Source organism: Penicillium alfredii (assembly GCF_028826965.1).
Source record: "Penicillium alfredii strain IBT 34128 chromosome Unknown utg000007l_segment0_segment0, whole genome shotgun sequence".
In the NCBI taxonomy this organism is placed as follows: Eukaryota; Fungi; Ascomycota; class Eurotiomycetes; order Eurotiales; family Aspergillaceae; genus Penicillium; species Penicillium alfredii.
In genome coordinates this window covers 347,586-368,468 of record NW_026622704.1, presented here as the reverse complement: position 1 = coordinate 368,468, position 20,883 = coordinate 347,586, and the positions used below count along the sequence as shown (strand labels likewise).

Sequence of the window (20,883 nt, the reverse complement as noted above, 5' to 3'; positions counted from 1 at the left end):
TGTGACTGCGCACTGTCTAGCCTGGTGAGACGGACAACCCGGCTCTCGACGTTCTCATTCTCCAATCTATCGGAGAACCTATCCATAAATCCCATCATTGTTCAATTTTAATGGGCAATATCTGCCCATCATTATTTCGGCCGTTGTTACTTCATATCCCGACATCCATACTGAAGATCACCGTTCCAGCGGCAGTGGGGCCGCATGCGGCCCCACTGCCGCCCTCTGCATGACGCTTTTGAAGCTTCACATTCCTATAAAGAAGTAAGTTCTGCCCGTCCTTCTCCAGCTGGAAAATTATCATCACCTTCGGACAATTCTTAACGGCCAATCTTTATCATGGGTACAATATGGAGCCAATCATTCCCTCCCTCGCCAGTCTTCACTGAAAAAGAATGCGGAGATCTTTCAGGAAAGGTAAGGTGGCAAAGTTGGTCATAGTCACACAACTCAAGTTGTAGGCGCTGGTTAATTATTATGTAGGTTTTCATCGTGACTGGCGGAGCTTCTGGCGTCGGTCGCGAACTCGTCAAGATATTGTTCTCCAACAACGGAACTGTCTACATCGCCGCACGGTCCGAAGCAAAGGCTCAAGATACTCTCACGTGGTGTCGAGCGGAGCACCCAGGGTCTACAGGCCGGGTCGAATTTCTTTCTCTAGACTTGGATGATCTGACTGGTATCAAAGCCTCTGCCGAGGAGTTCATGTCCAAAGAGACCCGGCTGGATGTCCTGTGGAATAATGCCGGTGTTATGGTACCACCGGCAGGGAGCAAGACAAAACAGGCGAGTTCTGTCGCATCTCTCCAAACATCGACTCCGGGTCTGACAGTAAAATGCAAACAGGGCTATGAGCTACAGCTTGGCACCAATTGCCTAGGTCCTTTTCTGTTCACCCAGAAACTACTCCCTATTCTCACCCGAACGGCCGAAACAGCACCCAAGGGGTCAGTCAGAGTTGCTTGGGCTGGATCATTGGTGACCAATTTGGGTGCCCCGTCTGGTGGGATTGATATGGAAAATATCACATGGTCCAAAAAGGCTGGTAGTCAGGTAGACAAGTACGCGCAGAGCAAAGTTGGGAACCTGTTTTTGGCATCCGAATTCGCCAAGAGAGATAAAGCCCGTGATGTAGTTCACGTGGCGTTCAATCCAGGAAACCTAAAGAGTCCCCTGCAGCGACATATGTCTCGAATCACTGACTCTTTAACTGTGAGCTCTACCTTTCATTAAATCAGTATTGTGGAACTGATACCCATTGAAAGTCCTGGATGCTGCATCATCCTAGATTTGGAGCTTACACGGAACTGTTCGCGGGCCTGTCACCTGAGATAAAGGCCGAGCAAACTGGATCTTATATCATCCCATGGGGAAGAATCTCTGTCCCCAGAAAGGATCTGCTCGAAGCTATGAAAAGCCGAGAAGAAGGCGGACCTGGAACTGCTGCTGCGTTTTGGAGTTGGTGCCAGACTGAAACTGCAAAGTACGATAACTAGCAGTGGATGGAGACTGTGGTGATATATGAATATCGAAAATAGCAAGATCGGAACCCAGATCAATACGAAGTTATTCACATTCATGGGAGGAACCCTCTCCGAAAGGCCATCAACCCTATCCGCAAAGCTGCGCTACGCCTCGTAGCCAAGCAAGCGACGGTGATAAACCGAGGGGCTTATTCTGCGTGATCGAGTATCCTATCACGTACAACATGTAGCAGAGGCCAAATTATCATGAAATCACAATTTCTCGTCCTGTGAAGATATGGAAGAACCGCCTCTTGAATTTGTAAAGCATCATTCGAGATCCCAATTAAAATCCAAAAGCTGCACGGCATCTATGGATGACGAAAAAGGGCCTATTGTACATGGCAACGAAAGTAAACAGGTAAGATTCTCTAATTTTACTCAGTTCAAAAGAAGAGGGAAACACCAAGCCATCAACATCCAGCAAAATTACGCCACCAAGGCCACGGCGAATGCTACGATTGTTGTCGAGAACTTGACAGATGCCTTTCCGGCGGCACCAGTAAAGACAGGGGCAACAGCACTGCTGGTACTTCCCTGGAAAGTGCTGACCGAGGCAGCGGTGGCACCGGTTCTACTCCAGAGGAAAGAAGGAGTACATACCATACCCCACTAAACTGTACCCTTTAACAGACTAGAGTCTTTAGGGCCCCTAAAATCCCTATGTTGAACTCATCCCATAGGGAGATAGCCATCTCTTCGACGTATAGGCCAGGCTATTCGGCGAGGTGGTCACAGAGGGCGTCAAGCATGATAGGAGCGATAATTGGTTGTCGACCGACCGAGACTTGGGGAGATCTGGCAATACCGAATGAACACAAGTCATGTGTATGTTTGTGATAGAGCGCTCACTTCACTGCGCTAATTTTGTCATTGCGATGTAGTGAGACTGTTCTTGCTGTATATCATATGAGTAATCATCTTGCGCTGCCAGAAAGCGACATTTCTAGCCACTTTCTACGTGGCTTGAGTGACTCTAGTTGCTGAGTTGGGAGGAGAGTGAACGAACAATTTCTGCGTCGTGCTCGGTAACATGCTTGATGGTCTCGATTTGTAGGGCCTTGAGCACGGTGGTCGGCCGGCTGAATGTGCCTAGATCGGCGTCGTCGGCATCTGTGGAGCTTTTCTCCGAGTAGCTAGACTATAGCAGGGTATCCGTCACGGTCTTGGAGGAGATGGCGTGGGTAGTTGATCTTTGGACGATAGTGACGTCGTAGCCCTTCTCCAAGCAGTCCTGTCGCGATGTCGTAGCCCAAGGATGTTTTGTTCAATCTAAATTCAAGTCAGCAGCAATCTTTCATGATATAATACTCTATCTCAATTACCGATGGCTTGTCCTCCATCAGGCTGGTGGCCTTGATATCGTACAGTACCCCTCGCAGGATGTCGCGCAAGCCTTCAGATTTAATATCTATGTATGGGGTCACCTCCTCGGAATTCCGGTCTGATAATATCATTAGTATGGATTCAGTCATTTTGTAACGACATTATATACCAACACGTTCACGGACAACGAATGCATATTCAGCACAGTCGTCCAGACAGCCGCTGCTCTTGGTGGGTTCGGCGATCTTGTATTTGCATGCTTCTTTATCCCAGCTATTTCCATATCAGAAAACTTTTTGGAAGTGAGAGGAGACCGAAGTAAGGGAGTTGACCGGGCCACAGAGCTTAGCTAGTGAAATACGTTTCCTTGACTGTCTTGAATCGGGATGTAGACGCCCAACTTCTCAAATGATTGGAAGTCCTCAGGTGTTGTACAGATGGGCTTTTTAACGTCAAACTCATCTGGCCCAGGGAGATTCTCTCGTTCATCGCTTGTAGAAGAAGACTTGTCAGGCTTAGTTGCCACGGAAAGTTCAGCTGAAACACAGTCCAAAACCTCCCGAACCTGGTCGAGCGCGGGGGGCGACTGGTCCCGGCAAACAGGAGTGTTTGGGGGTTCTTGATTGGTAAGGCCAAGCAATTTTTCAAGAAGCATGCCAAAGAGATGCTTCAGATCCTTCGCAATAGCTTGAGATGTAGTCGTTCCCTTCGTCGGGTTATCTGGGGGCGTCAACCCCTGGTTATCGGTAGAGGAAGTCGTTAATGCCATGTTGTGCTCCCAGGCTTGCATATCTGGACTATTCTGAACAGGCGGCGTACTGTTTCCGAGTTAATGGATGCTAATGACAGATGGATAATGTTAGATTTTGATATCAAACAAGGTATCTTTTATAACCTAGGAGGTTGCTCCTCATTTATAACTCGCTCAATGTCTCAACTCAAGTGACAAAGATACGTGATGTAGTCTGCATGAATTGAGGAGGATATCTAGCTCTATGGGACCACTGTCTGGATAGCAATGAAGAGTCCGCACGGGCTTTCTCTAGGTCCAATTGAATGCTGCAGCCTGCACGGGCTTGCCTGTCTGACCAGAGGATCGTTGACGATATTGACCTGCGAAGTAGCTTTTGAGCGACGGCGAAAATACAAATTGACTCGATCCGTAGCTAATTGGGACAAAATAAGTCAAAATGTGACAAATGAAGCTCTCTGAATCACTCAAAAAAGAGTCAAAGTGACTAAAAATAGGACAAAAGTATGCGGGCTAGTCGAAAATGGTACAAAATAAGCTAGTATAGTTCAGATTGGAAAAACCTCGTTGAATAATGCTTAATAGACAGCGACTACTTATATTTCCACCCGGACCACTTTCTCCGGCATTCGAGCATAAAAAAAAAGAGCCCTTTGGCATAAATTCAATTTCCGCAATTAAAAGGAATGCGAGGCTGTGGGTAAGTCGCCTACCTACTATTCTATTAGTTTTAGCGAACCGTGATCACGTGATTGTATCTTGTATTGGGGAGCTAAACCGAAAAAGCAAAACTAACCACATGCGGTAATTCACAGGTCCGCCGTTTACATTCACAATCACCCACTCATTCCACTTATACTCTTTTCGCTTTAGCAGTCATGACCCCAGGATGCTTCTTATTTCTTATCTAATTTATGCTCGCTGGACCCTAGAGGAGCAAAACAAAGTGTGGTTGTAGATCTTGTAGATCCATAGATTCCTGGGTCTCTGTTAGAGTACATGTACATGGGAAGAAACCGTTAGTCTTCTTCGCAAGAGATAAATCACGAAAACTGCAGCGAGAAAGAAAAAAATCTGCAACAGGCTCTCAGTCTTGGGTATTAGGAGTTGGCGACGGGAAGAAGCGAGAAAAGGCCATTGAACATTGAAGGGTCAGCAGTAAGAAAAAAACCCATGGAAACATAATGCAAAGTCAGTTTGTTCTGTGGTGCTGGGGAAAAGACTGGAAGATGCAATCTGGATTATTTTTGTGTTTTTGGATACGTCTTGGGATGAAACGACGACGTACAACGCGATTCGAAAACGACCATGGTCAATAGTCTTTTTCAGCGATGACCAGCATCTCAACTGGCCGGCAGCTTGGCCAGGTCTCCCTTGCCGTCTTTGATCCACTCCGGGTCAATCAGACGCTCACGCTCGGCGTAAAGCTGCTTGTAGGCGCCGCGGATGGTTCCGTCGCTGACATGCACCACCAGGGAGATCTCCTTGGCGGACTTGCCGTGGCCCATCAGGTAGGACGCCATGTAGATGCAGGCCGCGACGATAGATAATGGAGAACGTCCGGCCAAATCGCCCATAGTGGTAACCCGATCCGAGAGTGCAGACGACACACTGGTGACCTGGTACGGCAAATCGAGGAGGTTGCAGAAACGGTTGCACAGATCACTGGGCTTGGTCGAGGTAGTGGCAGTGTAAGTATCATTGGGATCAGGCACACCGCCATTCGACACCACGGCGTTGTTGCGCTCGACGTTCTGCGCGGTGAAGAACTTCTCTAGTGCCTTGTAGATGCGGCCGATCTCCTTTCGCGTGACCTTGGTCACGGCGAAGATTTCGCTGAAAGTGCGCGGGACCTTGCACTGCCGGCATGCAATGAAAATGCATCCGGCGATGATCACATCCTGGGACTTGCCCTTGAAGGCCTTGGCATCGTCCACGACCTTGAACAGATACTTGGCGGTGTCGGCCACATTCTTCTGAATGTTGAAACCATCGCACAGGGCACCGATCTCTTTGTATGCTGCCAGAAGCGCCTTGTTCGCTTTCTCGTTGGACTGTTTGTTCTGGGCCCGATACAGATCGCGGGCCCGACCGGAACCCCCACTTGCAATCGAGGTCTCCAGCTGGTCGCCGTTGAGCAATGGATTCATAGCATCTCCGACACGGGACGGATCGTCATTATTCTGGTCGTCGTTGGAAAACGTTCGCCATTCCGAGTGCAGGTCAATTTCCCGATCGGCCAGCACGAGGCCACAAGAGCCGCAGACCGTCTCGTGGGAGTCGGGGAACTCTAGGTTGGGCGGAACCTCCTTGCATTCAGGGCAAAGGAGGTGGGCAGAGAGGTTCTTCTTCCAGGGAGCCGCCGCGGCGTCACCTCTTGCTACAGGAGGCATAGCCGCCATCTTTTTTGCTTTGCGAATATCCTCGAATCGTTCCTGGCGCCTCTTTGAAAGTTTCTTGGCCGTGACAGGAAGATGGTATTTGCGATTATAATAACGAAGGAACAGTGGCGAATACAGCTTGGCGGCTGCAAGGAAAGAAAGAAAAAGGTCGACCTATCGAGGGCCCCTCGATAGGGACAAGATACTATCTCTAAACTGCCACTTGCAAATGCATGTTAGCCCGATCGCCTAGAATCAAGTTCTTGGCCTGTTAAAGGCAAGGTCGTCGCAGAAGGGGATTTCCCCTGCGACGCCACAGAGAAAGGACTCTTGTCGATCGAGGCTGCCATTACCTTTTCCTCGAGAACGGAACCCTCTCGGCTCTCCAGATCACTCCCCCAGCCGTGAAAGATGCTTGACAAGTCTGCGCTTTCGGGAAGAGAAAGTGAGTCACAGAAACCTCGATGCCTCAGCTTGTCCGACCGCGATGAACCAGTCAAGGCCTCCGTAAGAAAAGTCTCACGAAAAGGGGTCGTAGAACCAGGGCGCTGCCAGGACGAGAGCAACGTCAAGAGTCGAGTTCCAGGGACAGGCTGAAGGAGAAAGACCAAGATCGAGGTCCGGGGGAGATGGTCGAGAGAAGAGGCAAAGGGTGAAGTGAACTCGAAGATGAAGTCGGAGATGACTCATCCCTGACTCAGCGCCAAGCCGCCCTCCGAACAGAAACCGTCGACCCTGGACTTCACGGAACGACGGCACAGATCCCTCCTGTCGAGAATCCCCCTCATTCCCCCATCCACCACCTCCCGTTAAAATGATGTCCCAGTCTCTCAGGGCCTCGGTGAGCCTATTCTTTCATCATGACCTGGGGCTATGGCTAACCTGGAAATATAGCGCACCCTCTTCGCCCGTGCCTCTCGGCAGCAGGTCCCAGTCGCTCGCCGGACCTTCCTGACCTCCGCCGTCCGCCAGGGTATGTATTTACTCTTGAACATTCCGCTATCTAAGCCTGCTTGGATTGAATCGCTTTGGATCCGCATTACTAACCCATCTTGAAATGTAGCCGACCCCGTCCAGGAGCTGTACCTGCGCGAACTCAAGGCCTACAAGCCCACCCCCATCAAGGCCGGTGACGCCGAAGCCCACGTCCAGAAGTTTGCCGTTCCCCAGGCCCCCAAGTCGCCCGAGGAGGCCAACCTCGCTGGCGAGCTGTCCGCCTACGAAAGCCAGGAGGTTGAGGTTGAGGGTCAGGCCGCCGCCGGCGAGGCCGCCCCTGTTGAGCAGAGCTGGTTCGAGGAAGAGGAAGAGGAGGCTGCCGCTGCCCACTAAACTGGGTCTTTCTTTTCTTTCGACAAGGTCTGGGGAAATATGGGGGGCTGGCTCTGGATATGCCTGTGGCGCAACCCCGTGCCGCCTCTCGGGTCCTGAAGCTTGTAAATTAGACCGCCTTTGAAACGCGATTTTTCCTTTTGTCTGCATTCTGCACTCTTCAGCTTGAAGTGCCGTGACCGGTCCAAGGAAGGCTGAGGACTGGGCTGTTTCCTGCCGAGTCTGTCGTAGTGTTGTGTCTCACTGGGTCCATCGTTTTGGTTGTAGAAGCACTCCAGCATGGGCCAGCGCAGTCCTTGATCGTCCCGAATACATCATCTTGGCTTCGATGCCGTGACTACTATCGATTGATACAGGTGTCTGCAAGGCCCGATATTCCGAGCGTTCGGCTGATCAGTCGAATGTTGCTTTTTAGCTTCGAATCCACAGGGTTTCCTAAGCTGTGCCACGACGATATTCGCCGAACAAAACTATGTCGTTTGTGCAGCATCTATACCCGGTTCTCCCCACTTCAGCAGGGGATGCAAGGGAACATTGGCTGCCAAGGGCCCGTGCAATGTGATATTAGCTCCGGGGATCTACGAGGGAACGGCGTAGGGATCTCCGACCCAACGTTATGACCGTTCCACGCCGTGGACGGGGCGGCTATTCAAGCGTCTGATGGGGGAGAAGTCCCCTGCAGAGCAGATGGCGATCGTTGAAGAGGATGTACGATGTTACCGCTCGGTTCAGTCGGGATTTCCATGCATCCTCCTCATCCACCATCCCCACAGACGCTCGCCCATTGAACGAGATCCTGGCCGGGGGATGCTGTGGTCATGGCTGACGTTTCGCAGAAAGAGGGAAAATATGAGTACACAGTGGACATTGGGCGAATCCCCATGACGCAGCCCGTCTATACATTCCAAGCTCCTTGGAGGACATTCTTGCTGAGGAATGGTGCAATACGGAGGTAGCGGGATGCGCGGTTCGCTAATCTTCCGGAGGGGTCACCATTGGCTTGCAATCGGGACTGAGATGCTAACTGTAGTCGCTGACGGTGATACCGAGAGAACTGAGAGAATCTGAGGGATGATATAATTCGAATGAAACCCATGGGATGAGGAAATCGGATGGAGTCGAGTCTCAGGCGTGTCTCACTCTAGTCAGGCCCTCAGGCAAAAAGGAACCAGCAATTATTTCCTAGTGATTTCCCACTATTCCTCAATATATTCCCCAATATATTCTCCAATCTCTCTCGATACTTGCGACTATCGCAATCGTTTAAGAATCATTCCCCCCTTCATCGGCTCCCTCACTTTCGGTCGATCACTTGCTGTTTTGGTGTTTCGCCCTTGAGGCAGCTCTGCGCGTTATCGACAGATCACTGTATTTTGTATGGTTTTAATATTTTTTTTTTCTTTACTTGACTTGTCGCTTTTTGACATCTCTTTTTTTCCTTTTTTGTGCTGGGCGCCTGTTTTCTGACCTTGTGTTTCTCTCCAGAAGAGAGTCTTCGTCTCTTCCTGATTCTCCGAGCCGTGAAACTATCCGCAATTCCGTGCCTTGTTCCAACAACCCCCATGCAGCGCTATTGATCGAATATCGGAACCACCTAGTGTGTGTGCATGGGGCAGCTGGTCTCTCCACCGTCAACCTGCGTGAGCGCCCTGGGGGAAATGTTCACGCTTCGACACTTGTTCCCCCGACAATTTACCTGCTAAGACGATGTCTTCGCCCTCCCCCGAGACAAGCACCTACGCCAACGATGGGAAAGCCTTGCTCTCTCGTGCCGCTAGCTATACCGACCTCCCCAACAAGTCTGTGACTGAATCCCCCTCATCGAGCCTGCGACGAACCTTCTCCGAGCATGCGGTGCCTACCCTGTCCGAATCGCCGACGAAGGAGAGCGTAGCGACCGGGAAAGATATTCTACGACGGACATCTTTGCGCTCCAAGGAGCGACCGCCAGTTTCGCACTTTACACTGTCATCTTCGGAGGATTTGAAAGATACAGAGTCACCGGATGCCCTGCCCCAAACCAGGGCGCCGGAACCCGCCGCTCGCCCATCCAAGAGCCGTTCGATGTCCGGGCGGATAGTCAGCCTCGCGCGGAAACCCTGGGGGTCCTCCTCGCGATCCCCCTCTCCGGCATCCAAAAGACCAAAGCAACAAGAGGTCCAATCCCCAAACCCAAAGAAAGCCGAGACGGCCGCAGATTCAGACTCCCCGCAGCCCTCCCGCAAACGAACTATCCTCTACAAACGGCCACGACGCCCCATGCTGGCTGTTGTCGCGAAGGGTAATAATGAAGAGACTCCTGGCTCGCCGAGCAGTCCCTCCGGCCATTCATTGCGGCACCGTTCTTCGTTGGAGAAATTTGCCGCATCCCTGTCTGTCTCGACTCCAGTCTTGCCCCCAATGCCCAAGGGAGCTGCGGAAACTGCAGCGTCCTTTTCAAACAGTGGTGGGGAGTCATTACGCAAGAAAGACGAACTCTGGGGCATTTTCCGCGGCTTGGAGGCGGATTACCAAAAGTTTGTTCCCATACCCTGGCCTGATGGTGCAGCGACTGACAAAACCAAAGATTCCAATCTAAATCCAGCTCCCTGAAAGCTAATGTCATTCGGTCCTCACTCCTCCCGTTCCTCGGCCGGCATCACCTTCACGCGTCATGCAAGAATCTCAGACCCGAAGACTTGGACCGCCGAGTAAACATCCTCAACAAATGGTGGGTTGGGATGCTGGAAATGCTCAATGGAAAACACAACCAGTCGATCTCTGGCACGGATCGGCCGGTATACCTGGAAGCAGTAGTGGGCATCATGACCCGGCCGGAATGGCGCATCCCGTTTCCCACAGCACATCTCAACAGCGGGCCAGCAGACTCGTTGAAATATGCGTCGACTTCCGTATCTGAAACCTCCGACGGGTCAGGCTCGTCCGGGTCAGATTTCTTGGTTGAATCGATCCACCATAACATTCGGAACATTTTCGTTCAAAACCTCTTGTCGCAAATGGCATTTGTGGTGGAGCGAATGTCCATGCGGCACGCCCCCGCGAGCTTGGTGGCATTCTGTGGGAAAGCTAGCGCGTATGCCTTCTTTTTCTGCCCAGGGGTAGCAGAGACCCTGGTCCGGCTGTGGGGCACGCCATCTGGTATGTTCCGGCGCATATTGGGCGAGTCGGCGGGGGGTCGAAATGGCAATATGCGTCCATATACTCAGGAACTTGCTCTCTGTTTTCCAATGGCTCTACGACCCCTGGCCTTCCACTCGCATGCACCCTTGTTGCGATATCTACGCCGGAAGCCCGATGCGCCCTTGAACACGACGAATATTCCCTGGCACAGTCCATGGATCTCGCGTTGGTGCGGACGAGACACCGATCTTTTCTATGTGTTTGCGAAATACACCCATATCTTATATGCCGAATATCTGCCGCCAGACACTGAGAAAGCCAAGCGGATTCTGGCACCCGGCCTGTTGTTGGTCCATGCACAGCTACTGGTCACCCTCGAGGATACGATTTACAAGCAGTCGGTGCAGCAGATGCCCGAGAACCCCCATGTGGCAGCTGCGATCACTTTCGATGATTTTATCGAGTCGGCAGATGCCTCGGCTTCCTCTCATCCGCTTGGGGGTGGCAGCAATCAACATCGTTCAATGGCGGAGAATCGCTTGGTCATTCTCCTACGTGATTTCCTCTCCGAATCTTCCGCGGAGCCCAATCGAGCACGCCTGTTATATGCCGAGTCTTTTTCTGGGATCATCAAATCTGCGGCCCAGAAGATTTCCCTCTTCGATCACAACGCCTGCTTTCTGTTATGTGATTTCATCGACGAAATCCTACCGATCATCACACGCTACTCCCAGTCCATCGAAACGGAGTTGTTTGACTGGGGCTTTTGGCTTGAGGTTTGTCGACAAATGATGCAAAGCCACAACTCGCTCACTGAAGTGCGGGTGTTTTCTTTCCTCTTCTCTGTCTGGGGTACTTGGACGGCCACCGAGGAGAGGAAGGCCGGTCTCTGCCTAGAATTTCTGCTGCACGAGCCTATATTCTATCATTATTTCAATCACTGGAGTCCCATGGTGCGCGCATACTTCCACCGACTACTGTGTTGGCGAGTGGGTCGGTTCAATGGCGAACCCTCCATGCTGGACTCGTAAGCTTTGTTCCACTTTCCATCTTGCGATCCTATTCCCCTGACCAACCTGCTCTAGAATTATTTACGAGACCCTCGCCGATCGACTCCTGCGCGTCTGGGAGTACTACATTGGCTTTCAATCTAGAGCAGAAGAGGAGCTTACCGCCCCTTTATCTTCGGCTCCTTGCACCCCAGCTCCAGGAAGACGAATCATCATCATCCGATGCGACAACCAACTCTCCCCCGTGAATCTCTTCGTCTCCTTCGACCGAGTCGTCCCACCCGTTCCTCCTGACCAAGTCCCGTCTCACCGGAGAACCGGGTCTGCGGACTCGACCAGCTCTGACGGCCAGCCTGCCAAACGACGATGGGGTCTTCTCCGATCCATGTTTGGCAGTTCCTCAAGTGCCCACTCCAACGATGACCTGGCCAGTAGCAGCAGTAGCTCGGATGATTCCGAGAGCGGCACGACTGACATGACCATCTCACCGGACAGCAAATGCATGGACGAGTGTGAACCAACCCCGAACAACAGCACCGAAGAGCTCCAGCCTAAGACCCCGCACCAGCCCTTTTTCTTCAAGTTCTCCTTGGAATGGATGGACCGGCCGCAGTGGCCCAGCAAAAACAAACGTCTCTTTACTCCTTGTCTCCCTGTTGCGTCCCAACTGCACGTCGAGCACCGTCGTTCTCCCGTCAAGGAACTGGAGGATGGCGCCGCGAACTCCGAACTAGGTGATGGGAGTTTCCCCGAAGAACCCTCTCTGAGTCATGGCCTCTCACCCGAATCTATCCTCGGGGACAACGAGCCGAGGGCCTGCACCACGAAGGACTCGCCGCTCCCGGTCCTGCCATCGAAGCCTGCGCATGACCACCGCGTGGCCAGCAAGTACGCGGGCCGTGCTCTTGCAGAGTGGGCGTATATTGTCTCGGAATGCGACAGCTTCTTCGCTCGACGCCGCGACGAGGGTGTCCCCTCGGACCGCATGGTGGAAACGCCAACGCTGGGGGTGGAAAGCTTCCGCAAATAGACTTTTCGTCGCAGCAACAAGACCTCACCTGAAAAAAGACAGAAAAATTTCCATAGACTCTGCATGACTCCTATAAGGGAGTCTTGTCTGTTTAAAAAAATTTCTTTTCTCCCTTTTGAATCACCTTTTTTTTTCTCTCTCTTTTCTTCACACCGCAACGGTGTACATGGCGGGTTTGGGAGCATTGGGCATTGGCGTTGGAAAGGGGCCTGTGGTTCTTTGTGTCTCTTTTTTTTTTTCTTTCCTTCTTTTCTTTTCATGTCTTTTGTACTCGAGCGAAATACGCGCAGTGGTAATCCTAGTGAGAAGAGAGAAACATGCCTACAGAGAGCGAAGAACCGATACCTTCGAAAAAAGCATTTCTTTCTTCAACTTCATTTTAGTAGGGAGGAAACTATATCATTCTAATCTATGTGGACAGCTGCTGCTCCTCGCAACCTGCCTATTCAGCAGATCCAGCAACACACCCTGCACATCCTCACGTCCCATAAACACCTCGACAATTCTTAGGCCCTCGCCGCGCTGGATGCGCTCGTCCGCCAGCACGGTTTGTAGCTCGCCGCAGGTTCGCGCTGTAAAGGTATTCCCGGCGACGTGGTCTTCGTCCGCGCCGAAGTAATTGAGCGCCTGAGTGTGCCGCCAGAACGGTACGTCGTTGTAAGCCTGCTTGCGGCCGTGGATTACGCGCTCGATGGTGTAGCCGTCATTGTTCAGGATGAAAATGACAATGCGCAGTTTCTCGCGGATCATGACGCTGATTTCCTGTGCTGTCATTTGCAGGCTTCCGTCTCCGATGAACAATATCACCTGGCTATCTGTTTTGGCGCTGGCGCTGGCGCTGGCGTTGAGTTCGCGGTGGGCTAATGCCGCGCCGAGTGTTGCGGGGAGCATGAAGCCAATAGAGAGCCAGGTTACGGCGCCGAAGATGCGCGATTTGGCTGGGAGTCGGAACCCGGAGCCGCCGTGCGAGGCTGTGCCCGTCTCGGTTAGGATGATGTCGCCCTCACGGAAGAGGGGGTTGACCAGGCGGAAGAAGGTTTTCTGGGCGATGAGATCTGTGCTCGGGATGTCGGCCGTGGAGATCTTAGGTTTGGAGGGTAGGCTCTTGGGGCGGGAGATGCGCGAGACATCCAGTGTTTGCAGGACTTGGGAGAGGACGCTGCGCGGCGAGACGTCGTGGTAGGTGTCGTTGCCGATCTGGACGGTGGTCTCGGAGAACGACACCCGCACCGCGGAGGGCGCGATAGTCGAGAACAGGAAGGTGTTAGTGTCACTGTAATGCGGCCCAAGTACTATCACCAGGTCCGCGCCGTCGTAATACTCCTTGGCCTGCGGGTCCCCGTACGCGCCCGCATAGAGCCCGTAGACGTTCGGATGCTGCTCGTTGACGAGGCTCTTGCCGAATATCGAGGTCCAGGTCGGCCAGCCGGTGGTCTGCACGAGGGTATCGATTTGCTCGAGAATATTGAGGGACTCGCTTTCGCCGTCTACAAGGATGAGGGGCCGTTGCGCGCTATAAACTCGGTCCAGCACGCCAGCTACGACTTTAGGCTCATGCGCCGCGCGTGGAGTTTCGGGGACATGAATGGGGGAGTTGAGGTTTGCGGCAGAGACCAGCACGTCGTTCATGTCATGTGGGATCTCGAGGTAGACGGGCCGGCTGTGGACCAGCGCCTGCTGCAAGATCCAGTCGATGCGCTCCGGCGCGGTGGCCGAGTCAGTCAGGTTCGTCTGCGCCGCGGTGATATGCGTTGACATGGCAGCAAAGCGGCGGAAGTCGCCGTCCGAGAAGGTGTGGTGCACAAACGTCCGCGCGCTCTGGACGGCACGCGGGGGCGTGCCGACGATATGGACGACGGGGGTCTTCTCGGCGTAGGCGCCGGCGATCCCATTGAGGGCCGATAGCTCGCCGACGCCAAAGGTAGTAATCACGGCCGCGAGGCCGTTGATGCGTCCATACCCATCGGCAGCGTAGGCGGCGTTGAGCTCGTTGCAGTTGCCCACCCAGTGGAGCCCTGCGGGAGTGACGAAATCCAGCAGGCGCAGGTTGAAATCACCGGGCACGCCGAAGATCGACTGCACGCCCAGTTGGCGCAGCCGTGCAAAGAGGTAATCGGCGAGTTTGATATCTGCAGCAGCCATCGTGGAAAGATTGCAGACGGTGGAAGCATATTGGAGACATTGGAGGCATAGCGGGTATTTATAGATCGGCATCGCCCCGCACCCGACCGATTGGCCGATTTCCGACGATAACCGCGTTCTTTTCTCTCCGCAGCGGAGTCTCGTCCGCAAATCTCGTCATGTCGCGTCTGCCTGCCTGCGAGGCCTGCCGCAAGGCGAAGCTGGCCTGCGACCATAAGCAGCCGGTCTGCACACGCTGTGTAAATTCCAAAGGTATCTGCATCTATCGAACGACGCCATTCAAAAGAAAACGAACCGAGCAGAGGTAAGCCCTTGCCAAGACCCTCTAGGCCTGCAAGACGCTCGAATTTATAAATACATGGAGTTGATGCCCTTGACAGTCACCATTCCCCAGAGCCTTCGCCGTCATTTGGTCCCAGGCGCAACCCATATCCAAATCCCGGGTATCTGGGGTCGTCCAGCCATGCGGCTATCTTCAAGCATATCACGCCAGACGGCGATCATAGCTTGAGCGGTCACTATGCAGGCCATACTACAGGTGCCGAAGTGCCAAATACCCAATGGGATGGCGACAACCACTTGGTGCTACAGGGCGCCGAAGCCCTGCGAAATCTGTTAAGTACATACTCACTACCTGCCCTGAAGGACCTCGTCATCTTCTGGCTGGCACGCGGGGCCAATCTCGCACTGGCAGAGCCATTCGTGGCCGCATGCACCGAGAGTGTGAGCCAGCTCTTTACAACCCATGACGAGAACTGGCATCTAGTGTATGCACGACGTCTACTACAAAATTCTGCCTGCCCGCTACACATAGACAGCACGTCCGACATTCGTGAGTTTGCAGCGCAGTTTCTCGACCACAATACGCGCTGGGAAACACTAGGCATATTCTTTGCAGCTGTCAGTCGAGCCACCATTGACGTGGGACTCTTCCCGGCACTGTATACGACCGAGGAAGCGCAGTACGCGCTGCGCAAGATGTCGACCAAACTCAGCGACTTCGCCCTGGAGATCTCGCTGTCGCTGGATTGCCTGAACGACCTGCAGCTGATTGTGCAGTACGAGAACTTCATCGTGCATTCGTACGTCGACGGAGACCAGAGCTACCACTCATGGCGGAAACTCGGCGATGTCATCTCCTCGACGTTTGCTCTTGGGTACCACGAGAACATCCAAGCTAAACCGGGCATCCCGTTCTTTTTGATGGAGCTGCGCAAGACGGCATTTGCTCGAATTTACTCGGCTGACAAGAACATTGCTATCTTTCTGGGCCGGCCTCCGCGCATGAACAAGCGTTTCTGCCATTTTCAGATCCCCTCGTGTGGACCCCTTTCAGATTCAGGTACGCAGCCACATTCCGAGGACTGGGACTCGGATTCGCGCGTTGGGTATAGGGCTGATACACGCTGGTCGGCACTATGCGCTTCCTTGAAAGAAGAGATCTGGGAATTGCTCCAGGACAAGCATGATGCCGCATGCGCGCAAAAAGCCAGGTATATATCGATGATATTCTCATATCTGTCTATATAATTCTATGAGAAGCTAAGAGATACCAGTGCAATCCAAACCAGAGCAGAAGCACAATGGGAAGCCCTGCCGCCTCAGTTCCGACTGGAAACCCGATTGAAACACTGCCCGCGAGCGCCATTCGAGCGCGACTTTCTGGGTAGCGTGCGGCTCAACCATCTGCACGTCTGCTTTCTGTTGCGTCTACTTCTTCTGAATACCCCGACAGAGCCCGATCCCGTTATTGTTGAGACGGCAGGCCAGATGCTGGCTCTTGTAGTGGAGATCATTCTTCTGAGAGACCAGCTCACGAATTCGGGAACTGGATTGATCTGGAAGGTAATAGATGTCTTACACTTTTTCTTCTCTCTCTCTCTCACTTATTCCTATACCTATATGGAATCGAAAATCTCACCAATAAATAGGTCGCCTACTTCGGCCTCCCCGCTGCCGGAATCCTCCTCCTGGCCCTCCTCAACCCGCACCACCCGCCTCTAAATAGCACGGTCACGGGGCTCCCACGTACAAAGCTCCTCCAAGACCTAAGCGTCTTCGCCGCCGAAGTCCAGATTGGAACTATCGTTCGTCCCGGTGACCCCAACTACGCACTCCTCTCCAAAGCCACACAGACCATCCAGCGGTTCCTAGATTCAGTGCATGCCGAGCCTGCGCCGCAGCTGGCGCCCAATCGTGCCCCTGCTCCTAATACCGCTAATTCTACTTCTACTCCTGATCCTGATCCTGCCTCTGGTCCATCGGCAGTGGCGGCTACACAGGGCACAAGCAGTGAGGACTGGGCGGCGCTGCTGAACCAGGATCTATGGGATTTCGAGGCTGGGTTCTGGCAGAGTCTGGCGGATCATCCGTCGTTGTTGGGTTTGGGGTGTGGGTCTGGGTCTGGGTAGTAGATATCTACTGTGAATTTTCTTTACCTTGGCCGAGCTGGTGCAATCGGTAGCCTGCCTGTTGGGATGGCTCCTTACCTCATAGAGAGGCCTTTATCTCAAGAACTCACACAGGTACTCTAGTTGAAACCCTGGGCTTTGTGACTAACAGATATATGGACATACCGTGTATTTATCTTGGTGGATATTTGTATAAAAATCCAGATATTCCTCTTTACACGTCCCATGTACATATTTCAAGTATCTGAAAGTAGTCAACCGTGGAAGAAATGCAGAAATTCTATTTCTGGCAACACGCCTAACAGCCGAGATCAACGCCGGGGCCAGGCGGCAAAACCATGGTGATAAATACATGGAAGGAAATAGGATGAGTGACAATGATAATATGAACGGCGTAGCAAGAAGGTCAAACAAGACAGAAAAGAAAAGAAAAAGAAAGAAAGAAAAAAAAAAGCAAATCACGCTAAGGTCGATAGGAGAGAGACATGCAAGGCTGGTATATGTGCCCGAGGAGATTTTCAAGAAATGCAACGACACGGATATAAAAGGGGAGGGGGATAGCAAGACCCGGATTCTATCAGAGCAGGGCTGTACAATGCTCGGGAACATGCCATACAAAAATGAAATGCGAGGGAGGAGCCGTCAGGCAGAGAGGGTGAGGAGGAACAAAAGAGGGAAGAAGAGGGGAGAGGTAGAATACATTAGTGAAGCAATTTATCGCTGGCGTGATGGATTATACCGGCAACACGGTCGATCCAATGCTGGGTCAAGGTCCAATTGCCCGTGTTGATGCTGTCGCGGATCGCTGGAAACACCGAGGCGTCGTAGCCGGACCACAGCTCGGGCCCGAAGATGACATGGCGGAATTGGGTACGGTTAGGGATCTGGATATGCTTGTTAGTTGAGTTCCCAATTCAGAGAAAATAACTGAACATGGCAACTTACACCGCCGCCCTCCTCCAGGTCCAAGAGATGCGTATCAAACCAGGCCATTCGCGCGTTGTGGTTGACCCGCTGTGCCGCCATAACATTGCTTTCATACCCGCCTAAGCCCCAGACCGTATCGTGCCAGATCTTGTTCCATGAATGGAACTTCGTTGCGACGCTCTTGAACTCGCCTATGACTTTCACCAGCGGCTTTAGATCCACCTTGGCCTTTTTGGACTTGGCAAATTTATCCAGGTCATGGACCCAGCCATCCAAATAGAAGGCGTATGCTTCCATGTCAAAGGGCAGCATCGGGTTTTCCGAGAGGTCAAGCAACAAAAGCCCCCAGAATTGAGCCAGCAACCCGTGGTACTGGAAGCCCGGGTCACCGAACTGCACCATCCAGTCGTAGGACTCATGGCAACTGTGGTAAGGGTATGGCTCGCCCTCGAATCCAAAGTCGATGCTTGAGGTGCCGGCAATGTCCTGGAATGCGACATAATCGCTACCTGCCCCTAAAGGTTGCAGTTTCTTCTTGTTACCGTTCCAGAGGTCTTTGAGCGTCTCATTGGCAACGGGGTCAGAGAGACGGCCAAGGATCTGCAGCACGGTGCGTTCAAAAACCGGTGATGCCGACACGCGGAAGTCGGGCCCAGAGACGCCAACATCGACATTCAGGTACGCAAAGGCATTCTCCCGAAGAGACTCCGCATTCTTCTCGACGTACTCAGTCGAACCAATCAGGTTATATTCCTCTCCATCCCAACTGACGAATTCGATTGTGCGAAGTGGCCGCCACCCGTAGGTGAGCAACTCGCCAAAGGCTCGCACAAGCTCCAAGAATACCGCAGTGCCGCTTCCAGGATCGACACTGCCAAGGCACCACGAGTCGCGGTGGTTCCCTACGATGATTTTCTTGTCGCGTTCGTCGAGTCCAAGGATCCTCCCGTGGACGTTGTAGATGGGGCGCCGCTCCACTTCATCCTGCAAATTCATCAAGTGCACCTTGGGTGATTTCTGACCGCCCGTCCACCATTCCTTAACGTCGGGCACGCCACCCACCCATTGCTTCGGGACCTTGGACCCGTGGCCCTTGAGAGCCCTGCAGAAGCCGCTGCGCATCGCGCCAGGCGAGCGGAAGGCTGGGGATTTTGGGCAACCCGGGGCTTTTTTCGGGAGACAGTCTCTTCTTCTCTTCTGGGGTCGATGCGAATCCGGGACTAAGGACATCCCCGACGACTTGCGACATTCGACTCACTCCGCCCCTCTGTACGCCATCCGACGGCATATATCGTCCCTTGGGGAAGGCCGGGCCCTTGACAAACCCATCCTGAGCGGGGTCCGTGTAGATGATGCATCCCGCCGCGCCAGCCAGTTCGGCGGCTTTGATCTTCAACGCACGGTCGGACTCAGTGCCATAGTATCGGACGAGAGCGATGGCGCCGTCCAGTGAGACGCCCTGGTCAGCGAGGTGTTGGAAATCCTCGCGAGACCCAAAGTTGGCATACACCAAAGGCCCGGTGACATTACCAGACTTGGAGTGTCCATGGAAGACCGGGGCTGCCTCACCATCTTCCTCGAGGGCCGCCTCCCATGCGAGATTGGGGGGATCGACGATGGCGACTCTCCGGCCGCCCTCACGGGGGTAATTGAGGTACACCTGGAATTCCTCCCGTTCAACTTGATCAAAGCCTGCTCGTTGAAAGTCCTGCTCAATCCAGTTTGCCAGCACGAAGCTCCCTTCGGTGCCGGCAATGTGGGAGAAGTTGGAGACCCGCTTCAAGTTCTCGGCGATATTTGTCTCATTGATGTGGCCCTGAATGAAGTTCTCGACTGAGGATGCACTATAGGATTGGCCCATCATCATGCGATTATTCAGACCGAAGATATCGGAGATAAAGAATACGTAGACCATGGAGACAACTAGCAGTAGCGCAAACAGCCGCAGCATCATGATACATCCATGGCTCCTCAAGTGTTCCCGGGTGCCGCTGAGATTGATGGTGAAGCGGAAAGTGGGAAGAAATCGTTGGAGAGGCCGATGGATGGCGGACAGGGTTCGGGTTAAGCTGGAGAATTGTTTGGAGAAGCGATGGCGTAGACGCGGGCCAGCGCCGGGCGAGGATGAATGAGCGGAGTCATCAACGTCCATCTGATCCACCTCCCTCCGTAGCTCCTCCAGAGACCCCCGGTCCGAAGTTGCGGCGGATGAGGCGATGTCATCGAGACTGGTGCGCGCGGATTCCACTGTCGGGGGCTGGTAGCCCCTGGGAGGAGGCGCATCGTGTCTGAGCAAGCCCTGGCGTTCGGTATCATTTCCCTCACCGAGATCGGAGCGAGAGGAGGATGGTTGACCGGTGGCTTCTTCGTAGGAGGGGATGGGGAGGGATTGGTACTCGAACTTCTCGTCGCCCATGGCGAATGGGGGTCGGCTCCGGAGAGCGGTGGCAGAGGGAGGGAGGCGACACGGAGACCTGACAGGTCATGATCTGATCTAAAAGAAAATCAAAGGAGCGACGTCCGGCATCCCGATGGGCTGGAATGAATGACGAGGGTGAAGTGAGCGGACTGAGGATGGGGGTATTCTGCCTGGGGGGATTGGCGCAGTGACCCACGCTCGGCGCTCGCCACGGGGGCTCGCTGGACCGCGAATTTTAAGGGAACCATGGGGGGATAAGATGACAATAAGATGATTTAATAGATTCATCTGAATTAGAATATATATTTACCTAAGAATATGAAATAGCCAGGAGGGAGTGCGCCGCGACTAAACGTGGACCATTGGTATGGATCGTCTCCGCAACGGAGATTGCCATGCCTTGCAATGGCCATGATCATGAGATACCCCAGGATATTGGGGCCGAAGGACTGAGAATTCACAATCTCCTTGTCCTAGTATATCTCATCCAACCTTGCCCGGTCCTTCCGTGGTG

General features: G+C 53.1%; 9 protein-coding genes across 9 annotated transcripts; 5 read left to right on the top strand and 4 right to left on the bottom strand.

Moving 5' to 3' along the window:
- Positions 1 to 339: 339 nt before the first annotated feature.
- NUU61_004808 (uncharacterized protein) lies at positions 340 to 1,496 on the top strand (the record flags this gene model as incomplete). Its single annotated transcript, XM_056655390.1, has 3 exons — positions 340 to 417; positions 484 to 1,212; positions 1,266 to 1,496. The coding sequence occupies 3 exons, from the start codon at positions 340 to 342 to the stop codon at positions 1,494 to 1,496; spliced, it is 1,038 nt and encodes a 345-aa protein (XP_056511003.1).
- A 340-nt stretch (positions 1,497 to 1,836) lies between these two features.
- On the top strand, positions 1,837 to 2,139 carry NUU61_004807 (uncharacterized protein; the record flags this gene model as incomplete). The annotated part of the gene is made up of 2 exons (XM_056655389.1): positions 1,837 to 1,884; positions 1,909 to 2,139. 2 exons carry the CDS (start codon positions 1,837 to 1,839, stop codon positions 2,137 to 2,139), a joined length of 279 nt encoding a protein of 92 aa, XP_056511002.1.
- A 360-nt stretch (positions 2,140 to 2,499) lies between these two features.
- NUU61_004806 (uncharacterized protein) lies at positions 2,500 to 3,618 on the bottom strand (the record flags this gene model as incomplete). Its single annotated transcript, XM_056655388.1, has 4 exons — positions 2,500 to 2,664; positions 2,849 to 2,967; positions 3,019 to 3,122; positions 3,251 to 3,618. The coding sequence occupies 4 exons, from the start codon at positions 3,616 to 3,618 to the stop codon at positions 2,500 to 2,502; spliced, it is 756 nt and encodes a 251-aa protein (XP_056511001.1).
- Positions 3,619 to 4,943: 1,325 nt separating this feature from the next.
- On the bottom strand, positions 4,944 to 6,002 carry NUU61_004805 (transcription factor SUA7; the record flags this gene model as incomplete). The annotated part of the gene is made up of 1 exon (XM_056655387.1): positions 4,944 to 6,002. The coding sequence occupies one exon, from the start codon at positions 6,000 to 6,002 to the stop codon at positions 4,944 to 4,946; it is 1,059 nt and encodes a 352-aa protein (XP_056511000.1).
- Positions 6,003 to 6,795: 793 nt separating this feature from the next.
- On the top strand, positions 6,796 to 7,310 carry NUU61_004804 (ATP synthase subunit H; the record flags this gene model as incomplete). Its single annotated transcript, XM_056655386.1, has 3 exons — positions 6,796 to 6,822; positions 6,876 to 6,954; positions 7,045 to 7,310. The coding sequence occupies 3 exons, from the start codon at positions 6,796 to 6,798 to the stop codon at positions 7,308 to 7,310; spliced, it is 372 nt and encodes a 123-aa protein (XP_056510999.1).
- Positions 7,311 to 9,017: 1,707 nt separating this feature from the next.
- On the top strand, positions 9,018 to 12,470 carry NUU61_004803 (DUF1765 domain-containing protein; the record flags this gene model as incomplete). Its single annotated transcript, XM_056655385.1, has 3 exons — positions 9,018 to 9,826; positions 9,877 to 11,457; positions 11,516 to 12,470. 3 exons carry the CDS (start codon positions 9,018 to 9,020, stop codon positions 12,468 to 12,470), a joined length of 3,345 nt encoding a protein of 1,114 aa, XP_056510998.1.
- A 399-nt stretch (positions 12,471 to 12,869) lies between these two features.
- NUU61_004802 (alpha-keto acid decarboxylase family protein) lies at positions 12,870 to 14,612 on the bottom strand (the record flags this gene model as incomplete). Its single annotated transcript, XM_056655384.1, has 1 exon — positions 12,870 to 14,612. One exon carries the CDS (start codon positions 14,610 to 14,612, stop codon positions 12,870 to 12,872), a length of 1,743 nt encoding a protein of 580 aa, XP_056510997.1.
- A 158-nt stretch (positions 14,613 to 14,770) lies between these two features.
- NUU61_004801 (uncharacterized protein) lies at positions 14,771 to 17,023 on the top strand (the record flags this gene model as incomplete). The annotated part of the gene is made up of 4 exons (XM_056655383.1): positions 14,771 to 14,916; positions 14,993 to 16,105; positions 16,169 to 16,457; positions 16,544 to 17,023. 4 exons carry the CDS (start codon positions 14,771 to 14,773, stop codon positions 17,021 to 17,023), a joined length of 2,028 nt encoding a protein of 675 aa, XP_056510996.1.
- Positions 17,024 to 17,724: 701 nt separating this feature from the next.
- NUU61_004800 (M28 family metallopeptidase) lies at positions 17,725 to 20,366 on the bottom strand (the record flags this gene model as incomplete). Its single annotated transcript, XM_056655382.1, has 3 exons — positions 17,725 to 17,907; positions 17,969 to 19,092; positions 19,172 to 20,366. The coding sequence occupies 3 exons, from the start codon at positions 20,364 to 20,366 to the stop codon at positions 17,725 to 17,727; spliced, it is 2,502 nt and encodes an 833-aa protein (XP_056510995.1).
- Positions 20,367 to 20,883: the final 517 nt, after the last annotated feature.